Below are 26,399 nucleotides of genomic sequence, written 5' to 3'. Positions count from 1 at the left end.
GCGCCAACTAAAAGTGTCGATATGCCGATTTGTTCCAGCAGCCGCCTAGCACGCAGGAGCGTGGCAGCGGCTTGGCTGTGGGGCGCCAAGGGGGACCCGGAAACGCGGGGGGACCCGGTGCGGTGGACCAGGCGCGAGATCTGAGCCCCTGCCTGCCCGCGTCGATGGGCGATGCCGCGCGACCGACCACTCTACCGTGCAGCCCTCCCGCCGCCCATCATCACGGGCCCCTGCATCAGACCCATTGCGGTACAAACAACAACTGTTACGACAGCTCGACCACCCCTTACGAGTCGCGGGACTACGATTCTCCCGGAGGTACGATTATTTGTCAAAAGGGAAAAAACAAGAGGGAGGAAGAAGGGAAGAGGGTATCCTAAAATTTAATTATATCACATTTTAAGAGAAAAATAGATTTGCAAATTTAACGAAGAATTTGTCTTCTAAGTTTTTCATTTCGATCTGAAGTTTTCTGCTAATCTCTACGGGTGGCGAGTATTATTCTGACATATCTTGGCTGTGGGGCGCCAAGGGGGACCCGGAAACGCGGGGGGACCCGGTGCGGTGGACCAGGCGCGAGATCTGAGCCCCTGCCTGCCCGCGTCGATGGGCGATGCCGCGCGACCGACCACTCTACCGTGCAGCCCTCCCGCCGCCCATCATCACGGGCCCCTGCATCAGACCCATTGCGGTACAAACAACAACTGTTACGACAGCTCGACCACCCCTTACGAGTCGCGGGACTACGATTCTCCCGGAGGTACGATTATTTGTCAAAAGGGAAAAAACAAGAGGGAGGAAGAAGGGAAGAGGGTATCCTAAAATTTAATTATATCACATTTTAAGAGAAAAATAGATTTGCAAATTTAATGAAGATTTGTCTTCTAAGTTTTTCATTTTGATCTGAAGTTTTCTGCTAATCTCTACGGGTGGCGAGTATTATTCTGACATATCGTTACAGCGGGCAGACAAGAGTACAGAGGTGGTAACTTTGAGAACGCGAGTGACCTGAGCATGCCATCGCAGACCGCGCACCACCACCACCATCATCATCACCACCATCATCCCCATCTGCAGACGCAGGAGCAACAAACCACGACGGAGCACTTACATGCTGTTCCCAAGCTCGAGCCGCCGCCCACGCCGCCCGCGCAATCCGAGGACGTTCCCGGGGTAGTCTGTGCGGGATGTGGCCTCAGAATATCCGACAGGTTCTATCTTCAGGCGGTCGACAGGCGGTGGCACGCCGCGTGTCTCCAGTGCTCGCACTGTCGTCAGGGTCTCGACGGAGAGATCACGTGCTTCAGTCGTGACGGGAACATCTATTGCAAGAAGGATTATTATCGGTGAGCAAGCATTTAGATTTACAGAATTAACAACCTTATCTTTGCGATTAGTTCTCTTATTTTGTGACGTAAGAGGAGAACAGATTTCAATAACCGAAGCTAATCTTAGAGCCAGGATTGACGCAATCGATTTTTTATAAGATAAAAATGTTGGCCGAGTATGCATAAATCGATCGACATTCAAATACTGAAAGAAGATACGAAATTGCTGCTTGATAATGTTTGATATTTCATTGAAATGCTAGTTGGCGAGCAATCTCATCGACTGCTCGGCAATTTCGTCCTATGTCGTCCTATTTCGACGAGACGAGGCCGCGGCTTGTTACGAAAACAGTCATAGTGTTCACGCGAGCAAGTCAAGCGCGAAGTAATTTCTGCGATTCCAGGGTCGAGAATCCAAAGAGTTGTTCTGAAAATGCGTCGCGTCGCCTCTTGCGTAATTCGCGTTCCTACGTTCGTCATTTCGCTCGTTATACGAATACTCGCAAATAGCTAAAAATTGCGCTGATGGAACTGCATTATGAAGGATAATGCAAAACGCAATCTTTGAGCTGATTTGTTTCGCACAAAGTTGTTTTTCTCCGAAGAAGAAATACGTGATGCTTGAGAAATTTTTTTTCTAATTTTTGCAAAATATATATATTAAATATATGTATATATATATATATATATAACCTTCTCAAAAAAAAAGAAAGAATAAAAAATTAGCTATAAGAATTTCGAGTAACTTTAATTTTCATTTATGGGAATAGTTTTTACACTATTAGGTATCAGTGAACACTGTAAAAAAAATTGACTGAAACTTCAAACACAAAATGCCTGCAGCTTTTGTGCAGATACTGTCTGAATTTTGGCAAAATGCTGTCTGAATTTTCAGACACATTTCAATTTCAGGTAAACTCTTCTGAACTTTCAGAAAAACTTTGATGATTAAGACAGGTTGTCTGAAAATGTTTTCAGAAACGCAGATCTGAAAATTCAGACAAAAATGTGTCTAAATTTTTAGGAAATTTTTTACAGTGAAAGTTTTGTCAGGTTTCCGAAGTCGTTTGATAACTAATCTTAAGATCGAGGACCAAATAGTTTTTGTGAAATCTTAAATAGTTTCAATTTATACGTATGATTCTTATACACAATGAAAGTATATATAACTTTTGTCAGTCTTTCGAAAGTATTTGATGAATAACGTAAAACGAGCCAAGGCCAAATGCAGTTCGTATTGACAGCCGCTCGAGACGCATTTTATGCAGGGCCGTAACAGAAGGCCGATTGGCGTCGTGTTGGGGTCCTGCCGGGCCTCACACAGTGTCGACTGTATGTATTATACGTTGTCGCTTCTCGTAAGTACGGGCCAGCCTATACGTAGTCTGTTCCGCGGACTAATGGTCACGACTCGACCATTTACCTCCGGCGGAGCGTTGATTGTCGATAAGTAAATCACCATCGATCTACATTCGGGGGAAGAAGGGGAATGTGGATGTTGCATACGAGTCGCATATTCGGTGTCATTCCAAGTGCACTCGATCCCAAGTCATTCCCAAATGATTTCGTTAGACTACTTAGTGATTATCGATTTCTCCAGCTGTTTTCTTTTTTTGTTCGTTTTTGTTGAGTGTTTGAAAAAATAATTCAAAGTCTTTACATAATAATTAAAAATATTTCTCCTTTTAAATTATTAAGATCGTCTCGTGCGGAGTAATTGCAAATAGAAATGATTAAACAGATAATATTATCTAGTCAGAATACATATATCATCTAATCTGACTATATGCGGTACGCTTCGTAATGACGCTACAGAGATGTTGCAAGATTTTAATTCTCTGCCGTTTATAAATTACGACAGTTGAAGAGAAAGCACCAGACTCCTTGTACATTATATAGATTTAATTTTGGTGTCCGCCATTGCGGCGTCGTCACGCCACGAGCTCATCAATTATGTGGCTTCATCGGTGTCTCCTTAATGTCTTATCGTCTTAAAATCGTCGCGAACGAACATAACTCGGCCGCTCGTTCCGTCGCAATTTCGGGAACTGCCTCTTCCCTTCCTCATACTGCGCCTCTCCCAAAATCGCATTAGCCGATCTTAGAGAGGGTGAACCCGAGATCCTGGGATAAGCAGCTGGTTTCGTCGGACGCGTGCTCGTTCGTCGCTGTCGCCGAGAGGCGAGGACGGAAGAAGGACAAGAGTCGCATGCGTGCAGTTTGAGAAACTAAATTAGCCAGCGCTCGTCACTTTCGGCGACTCGGTTCGTTAGGTAACCGATGTGATCTTAATAGCGTAATAACGTAAATAAATATATAATAAGTTTTATTTGCGTGAGATAGAGAGAGAGAGAGAGAGAGAGAAGGAGGCAAACAAAGATAGAGTGTGATTTGCGAAAGAGACATCAGATTTGTTGAATTATAAAGTTACTCATCCCTCAAATTTCGTCAACACTAATTTCATTGGTAATACACTGTAAAAAAATTGACTGAAGTTCCAGACAAAATGTCTGCAGCTTTTTTACAGACACACTGTTGGAACTTTCAGACGGAATGCTGTCTGAATGTTTAGACAAAATGCTGTCTGAATTTTCAGATAAATTTTAATTTTCAGACAAACTTCTCTGAACTTTTGGAAAAACGATTCTGATGATTAAGACAGATTGTCTGAAACTTCTTTCAGACACTCAGATCTGAACGTTCAGACAAAAATGTATCTAAACTCGTGTAAATTTTTTTACAGTGTAATAACGCGATGCAATGACAACTCTGACGTTTTACTTTTCCAATTTCGCGCAATTTCGTCTCTCGCATTAGCTTCATCCGATTCTTCGATGTGTACTCGGAAAGACGCTTTCTGTCATCAAGATTTCGTACGTTTTCTCATTCGGATTCGGGGGATACGGGAGTTCTCGCGCGTTCACACGTCGCGCACTCGTGCACGCCAACTCCGCTGTCATATGAAGCCGAGAATGGAATAGCATAGACATCCCGTCACGACACGGTTTTAGCCCAAAGCCTTGTGTCTTATCTCGCCGCTTCGCATGCGCGCTCGTGTGTGTTTGCGACGACTAGTTATTAGTCGAGAATGTCAACTCGTTTCTGCCATAATATCTGTTTGAATATTTCGAAGGAAGGGGGCGATTAATGATTTACATTATTGTATATGACATTCATTTATTGAAAATCTGTTTAAAAACAAGATCTTTTTAAAAAGAAGCTTGAAAAAATGTGAAATTTTCGAGAAAAGCCTTTCACATCTTGACTTTAATGATAAACATACAGAGGCAGGATCACTGTGCCATCCTCTATTTCCAGAGGTTGGCGCCATGCGTGTCGACAGCTTTTAAAAGACTCTTAACGAGTCATTCTTTCCGAGAGAAGAATGCGAATATCGCCGCATATTACATGTCGAAAGTACCTCGTCACCTCGCGTGTTACCTCGGCCCGCCCGGGTGGCTTCGTCGTCAAAATTGCCTGCCCGTAAAGAGATCGTTGCACGCCGAGGAAGCAAGAGCTTCCTGAACTCAACTCCGTTTCTTTCTTCCTTCTTCCTTTTTGTTTCTCTCCGCTGCTTCTCTCTGCCTTCTTCCTCTTCTTGCTGTATATTTTTCTTGAGCGCGCGCCCTCGTCGTGCTTCGATCCGCGTCGCTCGCGAGATGTACATTTGCTGTTAATCGAGCCGTGAATGGCAAAACACAGAGTTGCAAAAATTCGCATATCCGAAGATGTAATAAACACATTGAAATTGAAATACAAAGAAGGATCTAAAATTTTTATGTTACTGTGGACTTCCGGTTTCAGTGTCGCAAAATCAAAAAAAGCGTGTTTCATAAAGGGACAAACTTTAGATATACAAATTTCGAAAATTTTAAGAAAATATGAATATTTCAGAGTCTCTGAATAAATATAAAAATGTTGAAAATTTATCGATTCGTATCGAATTTAAGGATCTCAAACACATAAAAGGAGAACAGTATAATAATTTACAAAAAATATACAAAGTAAAGTCTCGAAAACGCAAAAAAGTTCAAAAGCTTCCGTATCGTAGATCCAAATAGCAAGGTGACATCAAACGATATCTTAATAAGATCTTAATGACGTTTCTAACGTCAATTAAAACGTCATTTAACGTCACTTTGCTACTTGGGGAGCAGTGCGGGATCAGAAGAACAGACTCGCGATGATTCCGAGTGGTGAGGGATCGAATTTGCCGGAATGTAGATCTATTGCGTTATGAATAGCCGTTCGAGCGATCGTTGCTGCAAAATAAAGTACAGCACTTTTTTTGCCACCGGTTATTTATCGCGGCCGCGTTCGCAATCACGTGGGACGCCGGACACGCATAATTTATATCGCGGTGCGACTCTTTATGAATGGAGGGCGCGAAAACTCGGATGAGTCTCTCAATCAGGTTCGCGCTGTGATTGAATTCTTGGAGAGAAATTCCGCGTGTACCTCTTCAGATAATACCTGACATCAATGTCGACTTGTTAGCTCTCAATGTGTAATTTCAAAAAAGAAAAATGGACTAAATACAAATTAATTCAGAAGATTCATGTTTTACGAATAAATTCCAGTTCCTTGCACTGTATAATAAGAGATACACGAGAATACAATACATGATCATTATAACGACTGTTATCGAGATTCCAGGAAGTTTAATCCGGATTCTCGATAAATTCCCCATGCCTGATCTAATTAAGCTTTCGTTGCACCTCGCGTCATTTATTGCGCAATGCTAATTTTTCATCTTAACGAATAACAGAAATTGTTTGCGATCATTCCTTCGTAGTAGTGGCATAATCATCCTCGCTCATTCATTACTAATTTCACGGGGCACTTAACGTATATAACGCACGCGCACGGCCAGTGCATTTACCTTCTCCCATATGAGAATAGAGAAGAGCATCGAATAGCGGGGAATTCAGATGTAGACACCACCGGATCTGGAATGGTATATCTGCTCATTCATTAAATGCATTAAGTGCGATTTATCAGCAATCAAGAGTATAGACACGCTTCGATTCCCACCTGCATCTATGTAACGCTGGTGTACGGAGCGGAAAGAAAGAAAAAAGTGCAAAGGAGAAAAGAACGAGGTGTATAATTGAGGAATCCGCAATTTCTCGAATACTAATTTGAGTAATACGTCCCTTCATTTTTAATTCTTCATCTCCTCATCGTTCCTTCACTTTGCACCTTCTTAGTCCTAGAATTTTCAGGCATTTAAACGTTTGGATCTTTCTTTGCATTCTCGAAATCTAACATATCCAAGAGAAAGAAAGATACTTTTGTTATTTATAAACTTGACATATACTGTAAAAAAATTGACTAAAACTCCAGGCGAAGTGTCTGCAGCTTTTTTGCAGAGGCATTGTCTGAATTTTCAGATACATTCTTCTGAACTTTCAGAAAAACGACTCTGATGATTAAGACAGATTGTCTGAAATTTTTTTTAAACACCCAGGTCTAAAAATTCGGACAAAAACGTGTCTAAATTTTTACAGTGTACTTGGAGTATTGCAATCTTTTATTTTGGAAACTTTGAAGCACATTATAATCGAAAGACCGTTCAATCTTATTAATCTATTTATTAATTCAATCTTATAATTCTACGTCTTGAATCCTTTTTACTTTCGATCATTATCAGCAACGGGGGATCTTGTTAAAGGGATGCGAAACAAGTTCCTCACAAATTCTGTCTTCGGCGACGATCGTCGGACGCTGTTTCCGCCGTGGGAAGTGGTCGTCCTAAATCAACGGCTTGCAAAGAAAATAGCGAGTGGTAATTGAGCCATAACCCTCGACCGGCGAACACACAAATATTTCAGCGCCGGGAGCCCGCTCATAATTTAGCCCTTATAATTAAGATGCGCCGGTAACTTGCTGGAAGCATTTTGCTTTCGATGCAACCGCAAGGCTTCCATTTCGATACAACGACGAGCGATATCGCGATGACTCATTAAAATAGACATAATCCATGCTCTCGCGATACTATCTTATTATGGAAGTTAAAGAACAAAAGAATACTTTCTTAAACTAAATTAGTGAAAATGTTATTAATAGCAATGACACATGATTTCACCAAAAATCGCGCTCCTAAACTTTTGACACTTAAATTGGGGACACCCTGTATACATAATAGGGCGGAACCTACTGTTTCCACGCATACACTTTTCCACGCGAAACGAGGTTCCATATGGGTTTGCAACTTTCCACGCAAAGCGAGGTTATATATTGGGGCTTCTACGCAGTACTGTCAACCTTTGTAGTTTCATCTATACAGCAATTGGTTTGAGATATATGTTTAACTTTGATTTTCTCGAAAACTATCACTTATACAGTAAAAATGAATAGGACATAAAATGTTTATCTCTGTAAGATCTAAAACTTTTGTCTAAAACATTTATCATGATTTTCCGTATTTACTGAGATAAGCGTAAAAAACTATAATTTTTATGGGTTTTTCATGGTTTTCAATATGAAAATCAAATAGTCGCCAATTTTCACTATGATATTCGTAATCAGCGCATCAAAATACGTAAGAATACTGAGTTTCAAAAAAATTGGAGGTGAGTACTTTTCGGAACTACACCCCTATGCATTTTTACTCCGAGAATAAAAACAATTTTGTTACTTGTCAATCTGTAGACACGACGCATTATTTTTCTCAGAGTGATTTTAATTTTCCTATTGAAATAAAAATGATAATTGCCTAAAATTTATAACACATATTTTATTAGACACATGCACTCCATTCGTAGTGGAACATTCGTTTTTAACATTCGTTTTTAATATCACAATTTGTCACATAATTGTGAAAAATTTAATTGATAAATAGTTGTATAAATATTTAATAAAGTGTATATTGCAAACTTTACACAATTACTGCGTCATCTTTATTTTACTTGGATAATCAAAATCACTCTGAAAAATAATCGTTACTTTGTTAACACTTAAACGAATTGCAATTGCGATATCGTATTTATCATTCAATTAATTAAATCGGCGCGATTGACATTGTGCTGCAATATTTATAATATAATAATTTTCGTATTATGCACTTGTTCGCATACAATGCTTCAGAAAAACATATGACCAAGTTTTAACGAGTATTATATCTCAAGTGTCGCAACATTATTTACGAGTTTACTTATATGGGTATAAATATTAAAAATCTTCAAACTAACATTTTTTTAAGAAAAAATACAGGATTTATGTGTGTGTTTTAGAGATACAAACAAATAAAATGAAAATCTCCAGTGGATTAATATTAATATATGTCAGTTGAAACATTATTTTATTGTTAAGAATTAAAGGGATATAAATAATGTTCACACATTTATTTATTCTACCTCGCAGAAAATGCTTGGGATTATACCGACGTTATAATCGTGTGTGTGCATAACTAAAATGTGTGAGTAACTAAATTGGGACATAAATCACTTGTACGCGATAAGAGATTCGATGACAGGTCGGCATGTAAATAAACATGTAATTTGACACCTTCGGTGCGATGTGCAATACCGAAAAAACTGAAAGTTGTGAAAAAAATATCGGTATATTTTGTTTTACTTTTTTTTTATCTGCGTATATTTTTTTATTGAGCTCGCGGAAGCCGAGCCATGCTTGCTCGAACGTGTCTTTCTAAGAATTAGAGATAACGCGAGAAAAATGCGAATAAGATATGAGAGAGATAAAGAGATAATCCGGAAGCTAATAAGACATGAGATATTGGGCACATTCAGCGGACTCAACAGTTGACATCGTCTTGTCAACACTCGATGTTGATTTGTTGGTTTCAAAAGTAAGAACCAATCACTCGATTGCTACCCAACTGTTGAGTCCGCTGAATGCGCCCATTGGGCGAGTCGACCGATTCCACAAAATCCAATTTTTCTATTGGATCGCGAGATCCAATAGAAGCGACTATTGGCCATGACTCCACGCGAATTATTTAGATCAGGGGGTTTATTGTGTATCTTAAAACGATGTGAAAATTACAAAAGTGAGGAAATTCACTAGAGTATCTACGATTTCATTTGCCGAAATCTAGTAAATCTGTTCACTTTTGTAATTTTCACTTCGTTTCAAGATATACAAACGACTCCCAGATCCTGATCTAAATAATTCGCGCAAGGATCCGTGTGGCGAACGTTATATAAACTATGAGATGTATCAGGCGAATCATATATATAAATCTCTCAAACGACAATTTTTTTATTAGAATAAATCGACTATGATTATCAGCTATCGCTCGAGGACTCCGCGCTGATTATTTAATACACATATCCTGAAGAGATCCTTGTCCACTCCTAGCCATTTTTATTATTATTCTAAATAGCAATTCGTTTTTATCTTTTGAACAGAATTCACAAAGATAGTGTAGCGTATTTGTTAGCAATTGAGCGGATCATATCTGTATTTATCTTTGAGTTAATTAAATCGGCGCAATTAAAGATCTAAATTAAAATTCATCATATTCATACATTTAGTCTTCGATTCTCAATATTGCGGCGAAAAATATCGCGTATGAGGACCTTTCGGCAAAATGACTAAACCTTAGTAACGATAACGGGATTAACCGCGGATATCTCGCGCGGATCACCACGGTGTCTACCAGAATTTCGATGCGCGGAGAGAGAGAGAGAGAAAGAGAGAAAAAGACGTGGCCGGGAACATAAATATGACGGCGGAGTCCACGATCCCGGCAAACCCTGACACACGTACTGCGGCAACGACGAAACGAGCAGAGTAACATAATACGCGCGCGACGGCCGATCGGCTCGGCTCGGAGCGGCTCTCGCAACGTAAAACGCATCGCGGGGACATGCATAATCGGTAGCCATTCCGGTGTCGCGCAGTATCTTCTCCCGGCCTTCTTCTTGGATCACTGGTAAACGCACCGAGATACAACATGTATAGTTGTCCTTCTCGCGTTATGTTATCTTTAAAACCGTAGTGTCTTGAAATTTTTTTTTGAAAAATGAGATTTTATTTATTTATTTATTTAAACGGGAGACGATTTCCTTTGGTACAGAGAGATATATAAGGCACAAAGAAATAAATAAGGCACAAAAGACAACAAATGATGTATATAATATTTAAGAATTATATAGTTATATTATGCTATAATATTATTATTATTATTATTATTAATTGATCTAAAAAGCAATCTGGTGGCACAAATGTTATTTCCGGTATTCCTCAATTTGATAGGTCATTTTCATAGGATTTTTTATCAGAAGAAGAATGCCACAAACCGCAATGCGCTACGATCCATTTTCGAGATATCGATTTTTAAAATTAATCGTAATTACAGCAATACTTTTACCACAACAATTCATGATAATTTTCTCACATCATGTATGTTTATAAAATGTATTCTTAGCAGATTCGTTTATTTACATATAGAAAAATTGAACGAGTAGGCGGGAAGGGGCGAAGCCCTGCATTTCCACTCCGAAAAAAAAACTAACTTAACCCAACCCATATCAGAGGGGTGAATCTTTATTTTAAGTATTACTATTATTACTTATTATTCTCACTTTACTTATTATTTTATATATAATGTGTTAAATAAATGAACTTGTGCTGTGCTGTCGTAAACAGGCCATATATCAACGGCCCAGTTGCAAACAGTTTTCATAAGCGGCGACAATTATGAGTTGGTTGAGACATCAAGGTTATCTTTGGGGTATCCCTTCTGGAAATCCTTAACGGGTGAATTATACCTGCTCAGCTGGAACATGGCTAGTCTCTTTATTACGGACGGCGGGACGCGAGTGATCGGTGCGATATCTCCTCGATGTAGTAGATCTCGTGAGATAGGGTAGGAGGGGAGGGCGTATTTGTGTACGGTGACACCTGCACGCGCTGGGCCCCACTTCATGCATCACCAAGGAGAATGCGAACAACGCGCTCCTGCTCCGTCGACGATATATACCATAACTCGCGTTATCAGATTCACGGACAATGGCGCCCCGCTAGCATCCGTTTGTCCGTCCGCACCACCCGGACATCCTCGCGAAATTAATTCGACGAAATGGCGACGCCAAGCATACTTACATTGTGGTGGTAGCTCTCTCTCTCTCTCTCCCTCTCTCTCTCTCTCTTTCTCTCTCTCTCGCGAAGCAAAATATTTACCTGCGAGGATTGCGGCGTCCAAGAGACGTTTTGCGCGTTGTACAGTTCGAGAAGATTTAAATTACAGCGCAAAATTAAATTAAGAAGTAAGAATTATTTCGAAAAGAACTGCGGTTTGGTTTAAAAGGAGTTAAATAAAAGGAAAGGAACAGTGTGAATCGTTCTCGCGCGAGTATAAAATTCGTTGCCTGCGTGTTTCGGCGAGGAGATTCGTTGGTGGTTTTTGCGAGCTGGCGGGTCGTTGCTCATTGCAATACTCGCACTGGGGGATTCGGCGCGTATCTCGGCAGGGGGTGTGTTTCCTCCTTCCGCCAAGGTCACTCGCGTTCGCCACATCTACCGGCATAAACTATCCCCCGCGCGAAAGTATCGTGTTACTGCCTTATGAGCCACCGCGCGCCAAGATGGACAGCTGGAGATTGTTGCCCGCGTGATTTACAGATGCGCGACTTTGTAATCCCTCGTGTGCGGGTGCAAGTTACATCGCGTCCCTCGTTACGGTTCCCCGCAAACAAGAGGCCGGAATTTACCACGTACGCATAAAAGGGTTATATAAATACTTCGCCGTACGGGGTTCCGGCACTTTCGGTCTTCGCGATTTTTGCATTGGAATTTCAAAAGCTCGAAACTGCAACATGTTTCATTAATTTTCGCGTGTTGACAGTACAAGAGCAATTTGCGAGTCATGCTTGTTCAATTTGAAATATTCAATATTATATTCAATCAAAGCGGATGTATTTTAAATCGTCCCAAAAATCCGTAAGATTATTCTTGCGTACGCAATAAGAGAGGATCTCCCGAATTTTGCTCGTTCTTTTTTTCAAGTAGAATAATAAATTGCGTTTGAAACGCACAGTTATAAGTATATTGCAGGCGTAAAGTGCGTTCCGGATAAATTATAACTTTATAATTTCTCGCATCTGTTACAATGTCGGATGAGATATGCTACAGGATTGTCTCCGGTCGCGGAAGCATAAATCGCGTCCACCGCCGCTGTGCGAAGCCATCCACTTCGGTGTACAAGTACCAGAGATCGTTTAGTTTGCACAGTAGGGGCAAGTTAAGTTGGTAGCGGGAGGAGGAATCATGGAAGTTGGAATCATGTTTCTACGAAGAAATGGAAGGCAAGTGTCCGGCTTGTAAAACGAGTAGCGGCAGAGATTCACTAGAATTTGCAAGAATCTCCTAATCATAGGGATTTAATCAAGCAATCAAGCGCGCTTCATTATTGAAATGTGTAATCGAAAATGTAGGAAACAAAGAGGAAATATATAAAGACTAACGAATCTTAAAAAGACTCGCGAGGACGCGGATTGAAACGATCGTAGTGTCAATTTTAATGTATAATAATGTAAATTATATCTAAAAAAATTTCGCAAAAAAATTATAATATAAAAATATAACTAGCCGAAGAGATTCAAGGATCCGATAATTCACACGGCTGATGTCGCGGAGGATGTGAGGATCACGTAGTAGCATCGATGCGTCTTTCTCTTTCTCACCATATATTATGCGTACATTAACTGTCGAAGGGGGATTGGGGTTCGTCGCGTGGTATGCCAACAAGAGAAGGCGATATAACGCTGTGATCTAGATTAATGCTGGTGCTGGTGCCGGCAGCAGTCACGTAGCGTCCCACGCGCAGCGTGTGTCCACCGTGGTTTGCGCGCGAGAATGTCCCACCGGGCCCCAGCCAGAGGTCCGGTACCGCGGTCCTCTCTTCCTTCTTTCTCTCTTTCTCTGTCCCTACATTATTCATAAAATAAAACGTGCGAAAAGGTAACTCAGCTGCAAAAGAGGGAGCAAGAGAGAGAAAGAGAGAAAAAAAAACGAGAAAATCGCGAGTGAGAACCGAGCGTCGAACTCCTGCGTGAAACGACAAGCTGCGTTTGCACGGTCGCTCGGGATTAACGCGAAAATCATTCATCAGGCTCTCCACTTTCGCCCTGACACTTCCGCCGACCGCGTGTGTCGTTAATAATGCGATACACGCGAGCGCGCTTGTCCGCTATTAAGACCGCGTTGAACTCGCTGACAGCAAGTTTTTCGTAATCTTCGGTTGCCGGAAAGACGATATATGTGTCGTAAATAGTGATTGCATGATAAGTAACGCGTGTACAACGAATTTAATTAGAATTATAGTTATGTATAATTAATTGTAAATAGACAATCATAGTTTTATTTTTAACGCACCGTAAGTGTGTTTTTGAGTGCTTCCAATCTACCGATTATCTCGCATAAATTCCATAAGACTTATTAATAATAATATATTCTTTATTAATAATAATATATACTCTTTTTTCAACCTCTTAAAGATGCATGTGGAGGATAAGGTTCGAACGGGTTCGAACCTGGGATCTGCCGACTATCAGTCATCGACTTGTACATGAAGTCATTCATCACCCCTAGACAATTATAGCTACAAATAGATGATACGTGGATGATAACACAATTGTGATGTATAGGATATTTTGGTAATAAATCGAAAGGACTCTTCTTTTCACAAATTTGCGAACATGTAAGAAATTAAATGTTCGAAAATTTTAAAGCTCTTGCACGCCTGGCAGCTAAATCCCGAGGATGTTATCGCGTTGTGGACAATCATGCGTCGACGGTCAAGCGACCTTGATACATATTCTGTACGCACTTTATGGCATCGTGTCTCTGTCGTATTAGTCAACGGTTGAATGTCCAAAAGATACGAAGGTCTGGCGCTATCTATTCGTCCGCAACTTGTTATATACGCAGTGTTCAACAAACGCTATATATATTTATTCAAATTTAAATTTGAATAATTAATATTTTTAGTTGTAAATTTCTCACTTAATGGCAAACATTCTGTTCGCGCGAGCATTTGCAGTACAAATTCAATATACAATAAATGTTTTTAATATAAATATAATTTCAATATAAAAATTGCGCATAAATGGTGTCAGTATGAATATTATCGTGACAAATTAACTCAATAAATATACACTGTTAAGGAATTTTCTAAAAATGTAGACATTTTTGTTTGAATTTTCAGATCTGGATGTCTGAAAGAAATTTCAGACAATCTGTCTTAATCATCAGAATCATTTTTCTGAAAGTTCAGAAGAGTGTGTCTGAAAATTCAGACAGTATTCTGTCTGAAAATTCTGACGATGTGTCTGCAAAAAAGGTGCAGACACTTAATCTGAAGTTTTAGTCAATTTTTTTTTACAGTATTATCTCTTTCTCAATATAAATTAGTTATCTATATTCACGCTGCAAAAATGAATATTGTTATACAAATTTTGTCACAATTTTTTTACGCTGATCTATCAATGTAATCATGCTATGATCGATGTAATACTGCCACTCTATTCCGCTTATATAATAATAATTATAAAAAAAAAGGAGTATACATATGTATGTATAGGTGTGCGCGCGCGCGTGTGTGTCTGTGTGTGTGTATGTTTAGCGGATTCTCCTTTGAAACTTCCGCACAAACAAACTCCTTCGAAATTACGCGAGTAATGTATCCTCATGTTCGTATTTCGAGACACCCTGTATCGTGCTATAATATAGCCTTACATTTCTGCCTGTACAAGCCGTTTTTTGCCCGCGCGCGCGCACGTTCGAGGATTAAGAAGCGGTCCCGGCCTTGCCTGGCGCGACCGATGCCGTAAATTATTATTTCCACGATAAAGGCCGTCGGGGCAGCGCCGCTGAGTAGAATTCTACCGGTTACACCGCAATTAATGCATGTGACGATAACCGCGGCGCAGATCTAATCGGGAGCGCGGATCCGCGCGTCGATCGCGGTCGCGAAATAAATGCACGCGCGCAGCTTGATAAAATACACCAGCGACATAGATGAGACGAGCGAAATATCATGCCAAATATGCGCTCTCACGATATCTCGCTTTTACGTCGCTATTTAAAATATCGAACGCGTCTTCGAGCGTTACGTAAATATGACCGTTGGACTCAAATCCGTGAGAAATCGCAAAGTGGGCACAGTTTTTTCTATTTCGCTTTCGCAGAAACGAGGAAGTTGTTTCTATATACAGTGAACTCTGACCGCTAATTATCAAATCGCGCATGTGTCGCATTGTCGAGCATTAGACGAACCGCGTTCGAAGTTCGCGAATTCTTCCCGGGAGGCGTCTCGTACCCGGAAGAACGCGGGAATAGAGAGAGAGAGAGAGAAAGAAAGAGAGCGGCGTCGGGGTCACTCTCTCTCTCTCTCTCTCTCTCTCTCTCTCTCTCTCTCTCTCTCTCTTTCTCTCTTTCTCTCTCTCTCTCGGGATTCGGACGTGAGAGGAAAAGGAAAGAAAGAAAGAAAGGGAGAAGAGGAGAAGCGGCGACGAGAAATCCACGTGGTCCGAGTGTGCGAACGCGCGGCGAGCGGTCCGCCGCGCATTCGCGCGCTCGCTCCATAAAGGATTTCCGCCGCTTTTTTTTCCCTTCACCCTCGAAGGAGAGCAAGTATAGCGCGCTGCCGAGCATTGTATAATAATGTATCGCATATGGCGCATCTTGTAAAACTCTGCGGGCGTCCCTCCCCTCCCGCTCCCGCCCTCCTCCTCGGCGTCTCATCGGGAGGATGAAGACCCCTGAATGAGGTCTCGTTCCCGGTTCGGGGCCGGTTCATTCATTCGGCACGACGGGCCTTAGAGAGGTGACGAAAGGTCCCGAAAAACCGCCTCCAGGTCGCGTTCGACGGGGGGGCCGGAGTCTGCGGATTTCAAGCGGCTTCTAGTTTCCGATCGCCGGCGACGTTTACCTGCGATGGTTGGTCGGCCGCTCAAAGAATGCGCGGGGTGTAATGTGTTTCGACGAGGAGTAAATAGGGGGAAGAATGTTTTATGGGATTGAGGGTAATACGGTTGGGTTGCGAGAGCTTCTTTGGTTCGCGTTATGCGTCACGTCACAATGTCTCACGCTGTTTCACGCTACGTCTCATATTTTAACCTTTCCGTGAAGGTAAATTATTCTTCTTCTAGAAAAAAAGGAAACATCGATTCTGCTTGCTAAAGGTAGATAAGCATGACGGAAAGCTGTCTAGTCAAATTTTTGTAATAATAAATTTACTTTACAAATTACTTCTGGTACGCTACACGTAGTACACACGAATTGTGTTGATTTATGCGTCGCTTTGTCGTTTCCTTCCGGTTTTATTCGACAGATATATTCTTTACATTTTTTTTCCATTTTAATAATGCAATTCAAGTAGCGTTTTTCGCGAAGATCGTTTTCTGTGGATTTGAAAACTACGTCTACTTTGTTTGCGTATTGTTCAATTTTCCTCAAACGGCGTTATTCGTTTGTACAGTATCTCGCTCGATTAGCCAACAGGATACGACAGATCCGATTAGATGAAAATATGCGGTTGGTACACCGCTGGAGACAAAACCAGTCTCACCGTGGTCATCGCCCTATTCAGGCCGGGGGTAGTCAATAGGATCAGAGACGATAACAATATGTTCCGAGTCAAGAGACCCTCGAAGGAGCGAGAGACTCGGCGCGCGGTTAATCCTACAGATTAGGTCTCGGTCTTACATATACATATCCACACACACAAAAACAGCTCTTTGAATTTACAATTCTCTTCCGCTCGCCGAACTACCACCAAAAGGGATGTTCGTCTTTTGTAACGAGAATACCCCCATTCTAGATCATCTCTCGTCCTTCGAACGGAAGTTTGCAATTGCATGCGCGATTTTTATTTTTATTATATATATCCCAACAATTTCCTTAGAAATATAAAATAAAGGCTCTCGCGAAGAAAACAAACAAAGGAAACTGGGCAAATTAAGAGCCGAGCGCGGTTACATTTGCGCAAATATTCAAATTGTTTATTCCGATAAATTTTGTCCGGTAAATTTCGTACGCTTCGGTCCTGGTATCGGACCATCTTCAGCGAGTGGTGTTAATCAAAGTATGCACATATCTCGAGTCACGGCTTCGAAACGTACGAAATTTACCGGACAAAATTTAGCGGAATAAATAATTTGAATATTTGCGCAAATGTAACCGTGCTCGGCTCTTAATTTGCCCAGTTTTCTTTGTTTAATTTCCTTAGATTTCGGCTAACGTTGTGGAATCTATAACGTGATCTTGAACAGACTTATTTTCGTAACTGATACTCACATACATCGTATTACATTTCATTCACGATCGATGGTGTTTGACAATTTCACGTTTACATTCAAAACAAATAGTCTTGTTTTTCCCATAGATATATTATATATAGATAGAGTTTTATCTATCTTACTGTCTACTAAGATAATAAGATACTTTCCTCCCTCGCGCATTCCTCCCGACGGCCGAGAAAATAATCTATTGCTGACGAGAAAATAACCTCTTTTATTTTATGTAGAAGATACCGTGTTTAATAAAAATACAATACATTTAATTTCTCGCACTTGTTAATTTCTAAATTACTTGAAATTTTAATGCAAATTCCAAGTCCTTACAAACGATGTGCGTCCGCCGAGAAAAACATACGAATGCGCATGCGCAAGGAAGGGAAATCTGCTATTTAACTTGGCAGACGCGGCTCTAAGGCAAAGATGCCACGAAGCTCTTTCTATATATAATATATCTATGGTTTTTCCTATGCGTATTTATTTCGCATCTCTTTATTTTCCAATTACAGAGATTCAGATCACGAATGCATCCACATTCTTCCTTTGTCTCTCTATTTCGTTCTACACCAATATCTCTGATCTGTGGTAACTTCACTTGTAACATCGCGAATGTATTTCAGACGAGTCCTTCGATTTAAAAACCTGACCAATCCATCTGCAGATTCACATCAAAGAAAAAAGAGACAGAGAGAGAGAGAGAGAGAGACGCGAGAAATTATAATTGTCAAATTTGTAAAATTCTAGACTCCGTAGATTTAAAAACGCGGAAATAAATGAAATTCAAATGCCTAGTATAAAAATATAGAAATATATATCTTTTAAATAGTAAAGTATAGAAGAAATAAAAATCTAGCATGCGTTTTTCAATGATTCAAATATTAAGTGCCTCGCGGATGTGAAGGGTAAAAGAACAAAAAAAGAAAAAAAATTCGAGAGTCTGAGAAACCTGCAGGATCTGCAGCATCCTCTCGCGGTGAACGAACGGTGTGTATCTCGCGTTTATTCCGCCGCGTCGCCGAAATATACATATCCATTTCCGATCCCGAGAGTGTTTCCAAGAGGGAGGAGGAACGTCGTAAAGGACGGACGCGTATCCTACGATGGGACCGGCTTCTCCGAGGCCGGGATCGACCACGTTATAAGATCGGCCACGTCTTTATCTAGGTTGTTTAGTACGCGCAGGAGGGGGGGGGCGGGGAGAGGGTGCGGTAATATATTTCGGAAGGCGCGGAGGAGAGAGATAAGTGGCCGGGTAGGTAGCCGCGGCGCGGTTGTCGGCCAGATAGAGAGAGGAGTCAACCGGCTCCGGTAATGGAGACTGCAGGGTGCCGCTAATGCAGTAGCGATGTCACGGCGCGCTCGGTATACTCTTTTCCCTTTCCGCCCTTTTGCTCCGCCGGCGATATCTTCTCTCTCACCGAGAAGACCGTCGCGATATCACAGCCCGACTGCGCGTATGTTCCTCTCTCTCTCTGTTCGTATTTCCTTTTCTCTCCCGCTGCCCGTCGCGCGTGTACGACGTGGTCGTACTCTTTAAACTCTCTATCGAGGACGTTGATATCGGGGTATATCAGGATGCGATAGTAGTCGGACGTGTGGAATGTGTTTATGCGAGATAACGCGGCATAAGTTTATTTTCGTGTGAATTTTCTTTTCTCTCTCTCTCTCTCTCTCTCTCTCTCTCTCTCTCTCTCTCTTTCTTTTTGATTAATTGAACGTCGAGAGATTCGTTATTTATCTACACGTGTTCTACTTTCTCTATTATTTGGTGGCAGAAAATTCTCTTTGCTGGATTTAATTTCTTGAATTAATCAATTATTAATTTCTTAATTTAAATAATAAAGAAGGTGATATATACAAACGCCTTCTTTCTCTCTCTCCCTCTTTATATTATTTAAGTTGAGAAATTAATTTAAATAATAAAGAAGGCGTTTATATCGCCTTCTTTATTATTTAAATCTAACAAATAAACTAGAAAAATACAATATTCTTGAGGCATAAATATATAAACAACTGCGACATTTACACATTCAGTATAAAATATTTGCAATAAATGAATATTAATTTTCTTCCTATAACCGAAAATTAAAGAATTCAACATGCATTTGTGAATTTTGCATTTTGCACACAGTGTATTCGGTGTGCGCGTTCAGTCACGCAGTATTAATATTGATCCCCATCCCCCGTTCTCTCTGTTCACAGGATGTTCGGCAGCATGAAGCGGTGCGCACGCTGCCAGGCCGCGATCCTGGCCTCCGAGTTGGTGATGCGCGCGCGCGAGCTCGTCTTCCACGTGCGCTGCTTCTCGTGCGCGGCGTGCGCGGTGCCCTTGACGAAGGGCGACCACTTCGGCATGCGGGATGGCGCCGTCCTTTGCCGGCTGCACTACGAGATGGGCGCCGAACTGCATCCGGCTCAGAGCCCGCCGGTGCCGGTCTACCCGCCCGGGCCGCACTATCCCGGCCAGCCCTTCCCCTCGCCCGAGTTCCTCCACCATCATCCCCATCATCATCATCATCATCATCACCACGCGCCGCCGCACCCGCATCACTCGATGCATCCCCAACACCCGCACGTTAGCCCGGTGTCGCTGCAGCCCTCCACGCCCGCGGTGCCCGATGCGTCCTCGCCTCCCAAGGTGCCCTACTTTAACGGCGCCGCCGCCGTAGTCCCGCCGCCCAGGCAGAAGGGTAGGCCCAGGAAAAGGAAGCCTAAGGATCTGGAGGCCATGACCGCGAGCCTCGGTGAGTGCTCGGATTTTAACGATTTTGGTATTGCGATTGAGAGAAAGAGAGAGAAAAAGTTTGCATGTCAAAGTATCAAAATTTCAAAAATCTTTCATTAACTACATTAATTTCATTAATTCTCAAAATTTTCGGACTCGCAAAGTTTCAAAAATCTGGAAATGTGTCCAAGAGTCGAGAGATAGAGAAGCTCAGATTCGTCGGGGAGCGAGAGTGTCTCGCGGAGGCCTGCGACGCCCCGTGATTTACGGGCATGCGTGGGCGCGCGGGACACGCTTGCCACCGAAGCCTGATAAAATTTGTCGGCGCGACATAAATTCCCGAATCGAATTCCCAACAAAGCGCGTAGTATGCGGTCGCGCGTGGGCGGCAGCTCTCTCGCCGATAGTTCTCTACCGGGCGAGGACTCAATTCCCGATTGTTGAACGATCGCGTGGGAACAAGTTGGTTTCCAGCCGAAAAACTAACCGCCATGCGGACCTGAGGCTTCCACTTGTTAGCTTCTCTCTCTTTCTCTCTTACTTTTCTTTTATTTTTCTCGTTGGAGGAGGTCGTTCGGTGTCGCTGTGTCGTCGTGAAAAAGGATCGTAGCGGCGCGCAGGTGATCGTCCGGGTACCACAAGCCGGTCTCTGATCTATCGTGGATCATGCCGGCAATTTTTTACGGCTATCGCTAAGGGCCGCGACGGTCCACGCTTTCGAGGCGAGATAAATAGCTGTGCGTTTAGTAATTGCGCTTGAGTTACGGTTGTAGTTCGAAGCGAGGGTCTCTCTCTCTTGCGAGCGAACAATTTGTAAAGATTAATTGTCTAATAAGAGACGCGCGGTACCGCGGTCTCGATAATTTTGCGTCTCTAGATTGCAGTGGAGAACAGATAATTATATATGAAATTAAAGAGAGAGAAAGAGAGAGAGAGAAAAGTTAAAGAAATAACGTCCTGAAAAGAGATTACGAAATCTGCAAACGCGCGGTTTATTTATCAAACATTCTCCAAACACTCTCTCGATGTCTCGCGAGCTTGAATAAAGCTATTGACTGAGCCCAGTTTCGAATATAACGACGAAAGCAAGTTTTAACGCTGTTTGATGCATATCACACTTCATTAGCTCCTCGAGTGCAAAGAGATCGACGAAGGGAGAGAAAGAGTGGAAGGGGACGGTGATAGCGTACGCGAAAGGCCGGTGAATACATGACCAATTACAATTCTATGTGGCAAATAATTTATAGACACGACACCTTCTTTTCGACAAGCCAATGATATTGTCGATTCTAAAGAGAAGATCGAATTTAGGGAAATTGATCAATAGGATGTAAAATAGGAATTTAATTTATATTTCTGACTCTCGCGATTTTAAAATTGCGAGTCTTCGCGATGAACCTCGAACGATTAAATTCTAGAAGTCTTCATCAAAGTTCAATCGCAATTTCACGACGGCGTTATCTGGATTTATGTTGCAGATTTAAATGCGGATTATATAGACATGCCCTTTGGTAGAGGAGGTCCTGGGACACCAGGTATACCCGGCTCCAACAGCAGAACGAAGCGTATGAGAACGAGTTTCAAGCATCACCAGTTAAGGACGATGAAGAGCTACTTCGCGATCAATCACAATCCCGACGCGAAGGATCTCAAGCAGCTTTCTCAGAAAACTGGCCTGCCGAAAAGGGTGTTGCAGGTAAACAGACCGTTCGCTCTTGCGATTTGCAATTTCGCGCATGTTCTTCCTTTACGGTTACGATTGCGATGTTGAAACTGAGATTTTCTCAATCGTTACGATTTTATTGACCCCTTAAGCGTAGCGCGCGCGTTTAACTCCAAAAGCAGTTATTTAATTGACTTCAGTTGACCCCGTTTATTCGCGTAATATAAGATACGAGATACATTACATTTTTTAATTCCACATACATAGAAAAATTTATATTGTAAAAAAAAACTGACTAAAACTTCACACAAAGTGTCTGAATTTCTGTCTGAATTTCTAAAAAATATTTTACTGTGTATTCCAAAATTTAATATTAACTATGAAAATAAAAATTGTTTTTCTTAGAAGATATTTTATGGCAAGAAGAAAAGATAATTTTAATAACAATCAATGCTCGTTTAGCCTGAAATAATTTCACATGTGCTTAAATGCGTTCTTCAAAATTTTTCACTATCTCCTTGCGTTTTGTCATATAAAAATATTCAATGACAATAAATATTTTTTATTTTACACTTATAAAAATTATATTTAAATGAAGTACCGTTAAAATGATTAGCACGTTAAGCTTCCCAACACTAAAAAAAAACCGACTGAACACATTATCTGAATTTTCAGACAGAATAATGTCTGAATTTTCAGACAGAATGCTGTCTGAATTTTTAAACACGCTTCAATTTTCAGATGCATTCCTCTGAACTTTCAGAAAAAAAAACGACTGATGATTAAGACAGATCGTCTGAAATTTTTTTCAGATACCCAGGTCTGAGAATTCAGACAAAAATGTGTCTGAATTTTTAGAAAATTTTTTACGGTGCACGTACTGTTAAATCTTTGAAATGTGCCATGTATCTCTCTCCGAGACGAGAATCTTCAACATACGGAATATTTCACGTAATTGTAAATCTTCTACTTTCGACTAGATTTAATTCGCGAACGTTTATAAATCAGCGTGTAAATATAACAAGAACAATCACGCGCTTTGTCGCAAACGCGAGAGGAAATCGGGAGATGGATAGCCGGTGGTTCTCGCACGGCCTTTGCCTCGCTCACAGCACTCTCGGGAGGGTGTGAGATGCGTCCTATAAAAATATTCACGTGCATGCACGAGCCGCGTAGACACGCGCTTCTTCTCCCAATTAGTGTGGCGCACGGCGGCGTGGCTGCGAAGTTAAAAGAACCGCGCGGAACGGAGCGATATTTCCGTCGACGCTCGGGCTGCGGCCTTTCTCCGTAATTACGAGCCGGCGTCAATCCGAGGAGACGCAGTCAAAACCCCCCTGAGCTAAGTAAGCTTCCGTCGGAACCCGCGCCGGCCTGCTCTCGTTAACCCACCTACCGTTAAATTATTAGACTGGTTACGAGAGTTTCGCGCGTTCCTTCCTTTGTGAAGCGTGTCATGGACGCGTGGGAGGGGATGATCGGAAGTGATATTGACGATTTGGAAGTAAATGAGGCGATGCGAAATGAGGTAACACGGTCTAGAAAGGAAATGAGGTTCTCGCTTTATACCTCAGTTTCATTCTTTACAGATTGCAAACTCGGCTTTTCTGCTCAATTTCAAACTGTAGAGATTAACCGTGAAGATTTTAATACAAGGTCATTATGCAATCAAAAAAGTGTAAATTTTCAAAGTCTCAAGAAAGTTTCACCACGCTATCATCAAATTGTGAATCTTTCAAATTAAGTTTGATAGAATTTGATAGAATTAAATAATATATGGATATTTGTAATAAACTTATTATTCCTCTTTAAAAAAAAACTAAAGAAGATAAATGATTTGATCACAGTCGAGAACAATTTTGAAAAGAATCTGATACTCGAAGAATGCTCAGAGATCATCGCCATGTTTCTCCAAACATTACTTCCGTACAACAGTCACTCCGTTACATATTGCTCCTGCTTCTGCGTTTATTCGTCGAGTCCGAAGGAGAGGGTTGGAGGTGGCTACTATTGTATTCGTAGGGTTCTTGGTCGCCATCTTGCTTGATATTGATCGCGAAACGCACGAATACTTGTCCGCCGCACGCGCGCGCGCGCGCGTACCACGCATACACGATCTCACGCACTCGAGGGGGAAACGCACTAGTTGTCGGTTTGCGAGTTCTTTCGTTGCAAGTCTACGGGGGAGGAGACTGTCTTGAAAATGGCGACGCGACCTGTACCGTCTTTCATCTATTGTGAATACAAAGAAAATGTCTCTCTTCTTTCGAACGTACGTACCTATATGCATTTTCTCTTATCTGTAAACGCTATATTTGCGCGGATAGGTATAGAGCGGTGCTTATAAATTCTTTTCAATATGATGTAAAAACAACATAATTTCTCTACGAGAATATTACGACCCCCTACGAGGGATGTTGCGTAGCTTCATGTAGAAGTTGCTGACTGATAGTCGGCAGATCCCAGGTTCGATTCCGTTCGATCCTTATCCTCCGTATAAGCTTCTTAAGAGGTTGGAAAAAGATTATATGTTGTTTTTAAAAATAATCGTATTATATTTGTGCGAGATAATCGATAGATTGGAAGTAGTTTAAAAAAATAGAACAGAAGTATTATATATAATAATATATCGTTTTCATTAATCAGAAAGGACTATGCCCAGTTCTTTATTGAAGTTGGGCTCCCAGTGAACAGCATTGAAACATGGTTAGGATTGTAAGGCATCAAAAAAGGATTAAAAAGTTCCATGTACACAATCTTAATATGTTAGTATAATGAGTCTAAAGTTGTCCAAAAGTTCGCTATTATGACCATGTATATACATACGTATATATGGTGCGTATGTTCGCCAGACTTCAATTAGACAATTAAAACCTTTAATATTGTATTTCGTGAATACCTCCCTATTGATTAATATATGACTGTTCATTTGGGGCCCAAACTGGGCATAGTCCTTTTTTCACACGTTCAATCATTGTAATCGATTGTTAATCGGTCGTATCTCGTACAAACTTTAGCAACATGACTTGACTCGTAACGTAACACGACCGAACCTTGTGTTCATCTTTGTTCCCAGGTCTGGTTCCAGAATGCGCGAGCGAAATGGCGACGTATGGTGCTGAAACAAGAGGGCAAGTCGGACAAGTGCGACGGCGGGGTGGACGGCGGCAGCCTCGGCGACCTTGAGCTCTACGGGAACAGCGCCGGAAGTGGCGGGCCACCGATGAGCCCGCCTTTCATGCTCGGCGGCCCTCATAGCCCCGCGTCCCTAGCGTCTCTGGACTGCGCGTGATCCTCGAGGTCCAGGTTCGTCCTCCCTAACTAACGTCACGTCCTTGTCCCGCGATACAACGTCGTTCGCGGCGATTCCGGGATGTTATCGCGGACGGTTTCTTGCGCGAGCGATTTCGCTCGCGAAAGCAGCGACGGATTGTATTACTAATCGGCGAATTAGCTGTAAAAAAGGATAACTTTTTTTGCGATGTCCAGCGGTTCGAACGGAAATTGGGATGATTAGCGAAGAATCGATCGAGGACTGCGCTTCTCGAAAGCGCCGACTTATCTCGATTGAATCCGAGTTTCTTCGGTGGCAAACCGATAGAAATACTCAATTTTTCCTCGCGTCATCTTGTCGAGAAGCTCGCATATCGGTTCGAACGGCTGATCGAGACGACGTGAAACCGACGGACGTGTGGGCATGTTGACACATTCGTGTGGATCCGTTTAATTGATAAAATCGTTGTATTTATTGTAGCTCGAATTGTGACGCTTCGTCGCAGAACACTAAAGTCGTTCATTGAAGGCAATGTAATTAGTAACGAGATCTATTTATTCGTCTAAGTGTAATTAAGGGTCGCAAACACATTACCAGTGCTGTGTGAAAATCCAGCGTTTCGGGAGTTCTCGAAGAATTGTCGACTGCTGACATTTTTCAGCAGAACCTCACTTGTTAATATTTTTCGAATGCAATCGATTATTATTGGAATGTCGACGAATCAATTTGTTGGTTGCATATATTGAAGTTATCAGCATTATTTATATCATAATTTTTCCAACAGCATGTATATATATTTTTTTCATTTTCGCTGCAGAGATATTTTCGACAAATTTGATTACTGTTGATCGATCGAGAACTAATGAAATTTATATTCTGTTTTTACGCTGTCTTTATTTTTTCTCGAAAAAGACAAATAATAGCTCAGAGATTAACCAACACTTCGTCGAATGCGCGAGAGTGAAACGCTGGATTTTGACGAGATAATATTAATTATTTATAAAACACGAGCTGCGAGAGCGCGTTATCGTAATTGTATATTATTGCTCAAGAGACGGCGAGACAGATCCCCGAGATTAATCCACGGTTCGACACTGTTACTGTAAATAAAGGATGTTCCTCCTCGTATGTGTATATATATATA

The 26,399-nt window shown here is 41.6% G+C and overlaps 1 protein-coding gene across 4 annotated transcripts in view; it reads left to right on the top strand.

The window, feature by feature from the left end:
* The window catches only part of LOC115246333 (LIM/homeobox protein Lhx9-like), a 37,374-nt gene extending 10,981 nt beyond the window's left edge, over positions 1–26,393 (top strand). For 2 of the 4 annotated variants that reach the window (XM_029825072.1, XM_029825075.1), the window contains 5 exons: positions 39–318; positions 962–1,346; positions 19,796–20,337; positions 21,797–22,014; positions 25,058–26,393. In XM_029825072.1, the coding sequence (XP_029680932.1) occupies positions 39–318; positions 962–1,346; positions 19,796–20,337; positions 21,797–22,014; positions 25,058–25,273 (1,641 nt within the window). In that variant the 3' untranslated portion in view covers positions 25,274–26,393. Of the gene's footprint in view, positions 1–38; positions 319–518; positions 761–961; positions 1,347–19,795; positions 20,338–21,796; positions 22,015–25,057 lie in introns of those variants that run through there. The other 2 variants (XM_029825073.1, XM_029825074.1) reach the window with 2 other exon arrangements.
* The last annotated feature ends 6 nt before the right edge of the window (positions 26,394–26,399 follow it).

The sequence above is a fragment of the Formica exsecta genome, unplaced genomic scaffold, assembly GCF_003651465.1.
Source record: "Formica exsecta isolate Colony F162 unplaced genomic scaffold, ASM365146v1 scaffold148, whole genome shotgun sequence".
Classification (NCBI taxonomy): Eukaryota; Metazoa; Arthropoda; class Insecta; order Hymenoptera; family Formicidae; genus Formica; species Formica exsecta.
This window is presented reverse-complemented; position numbering and strand designations above follow the sequence as displayed.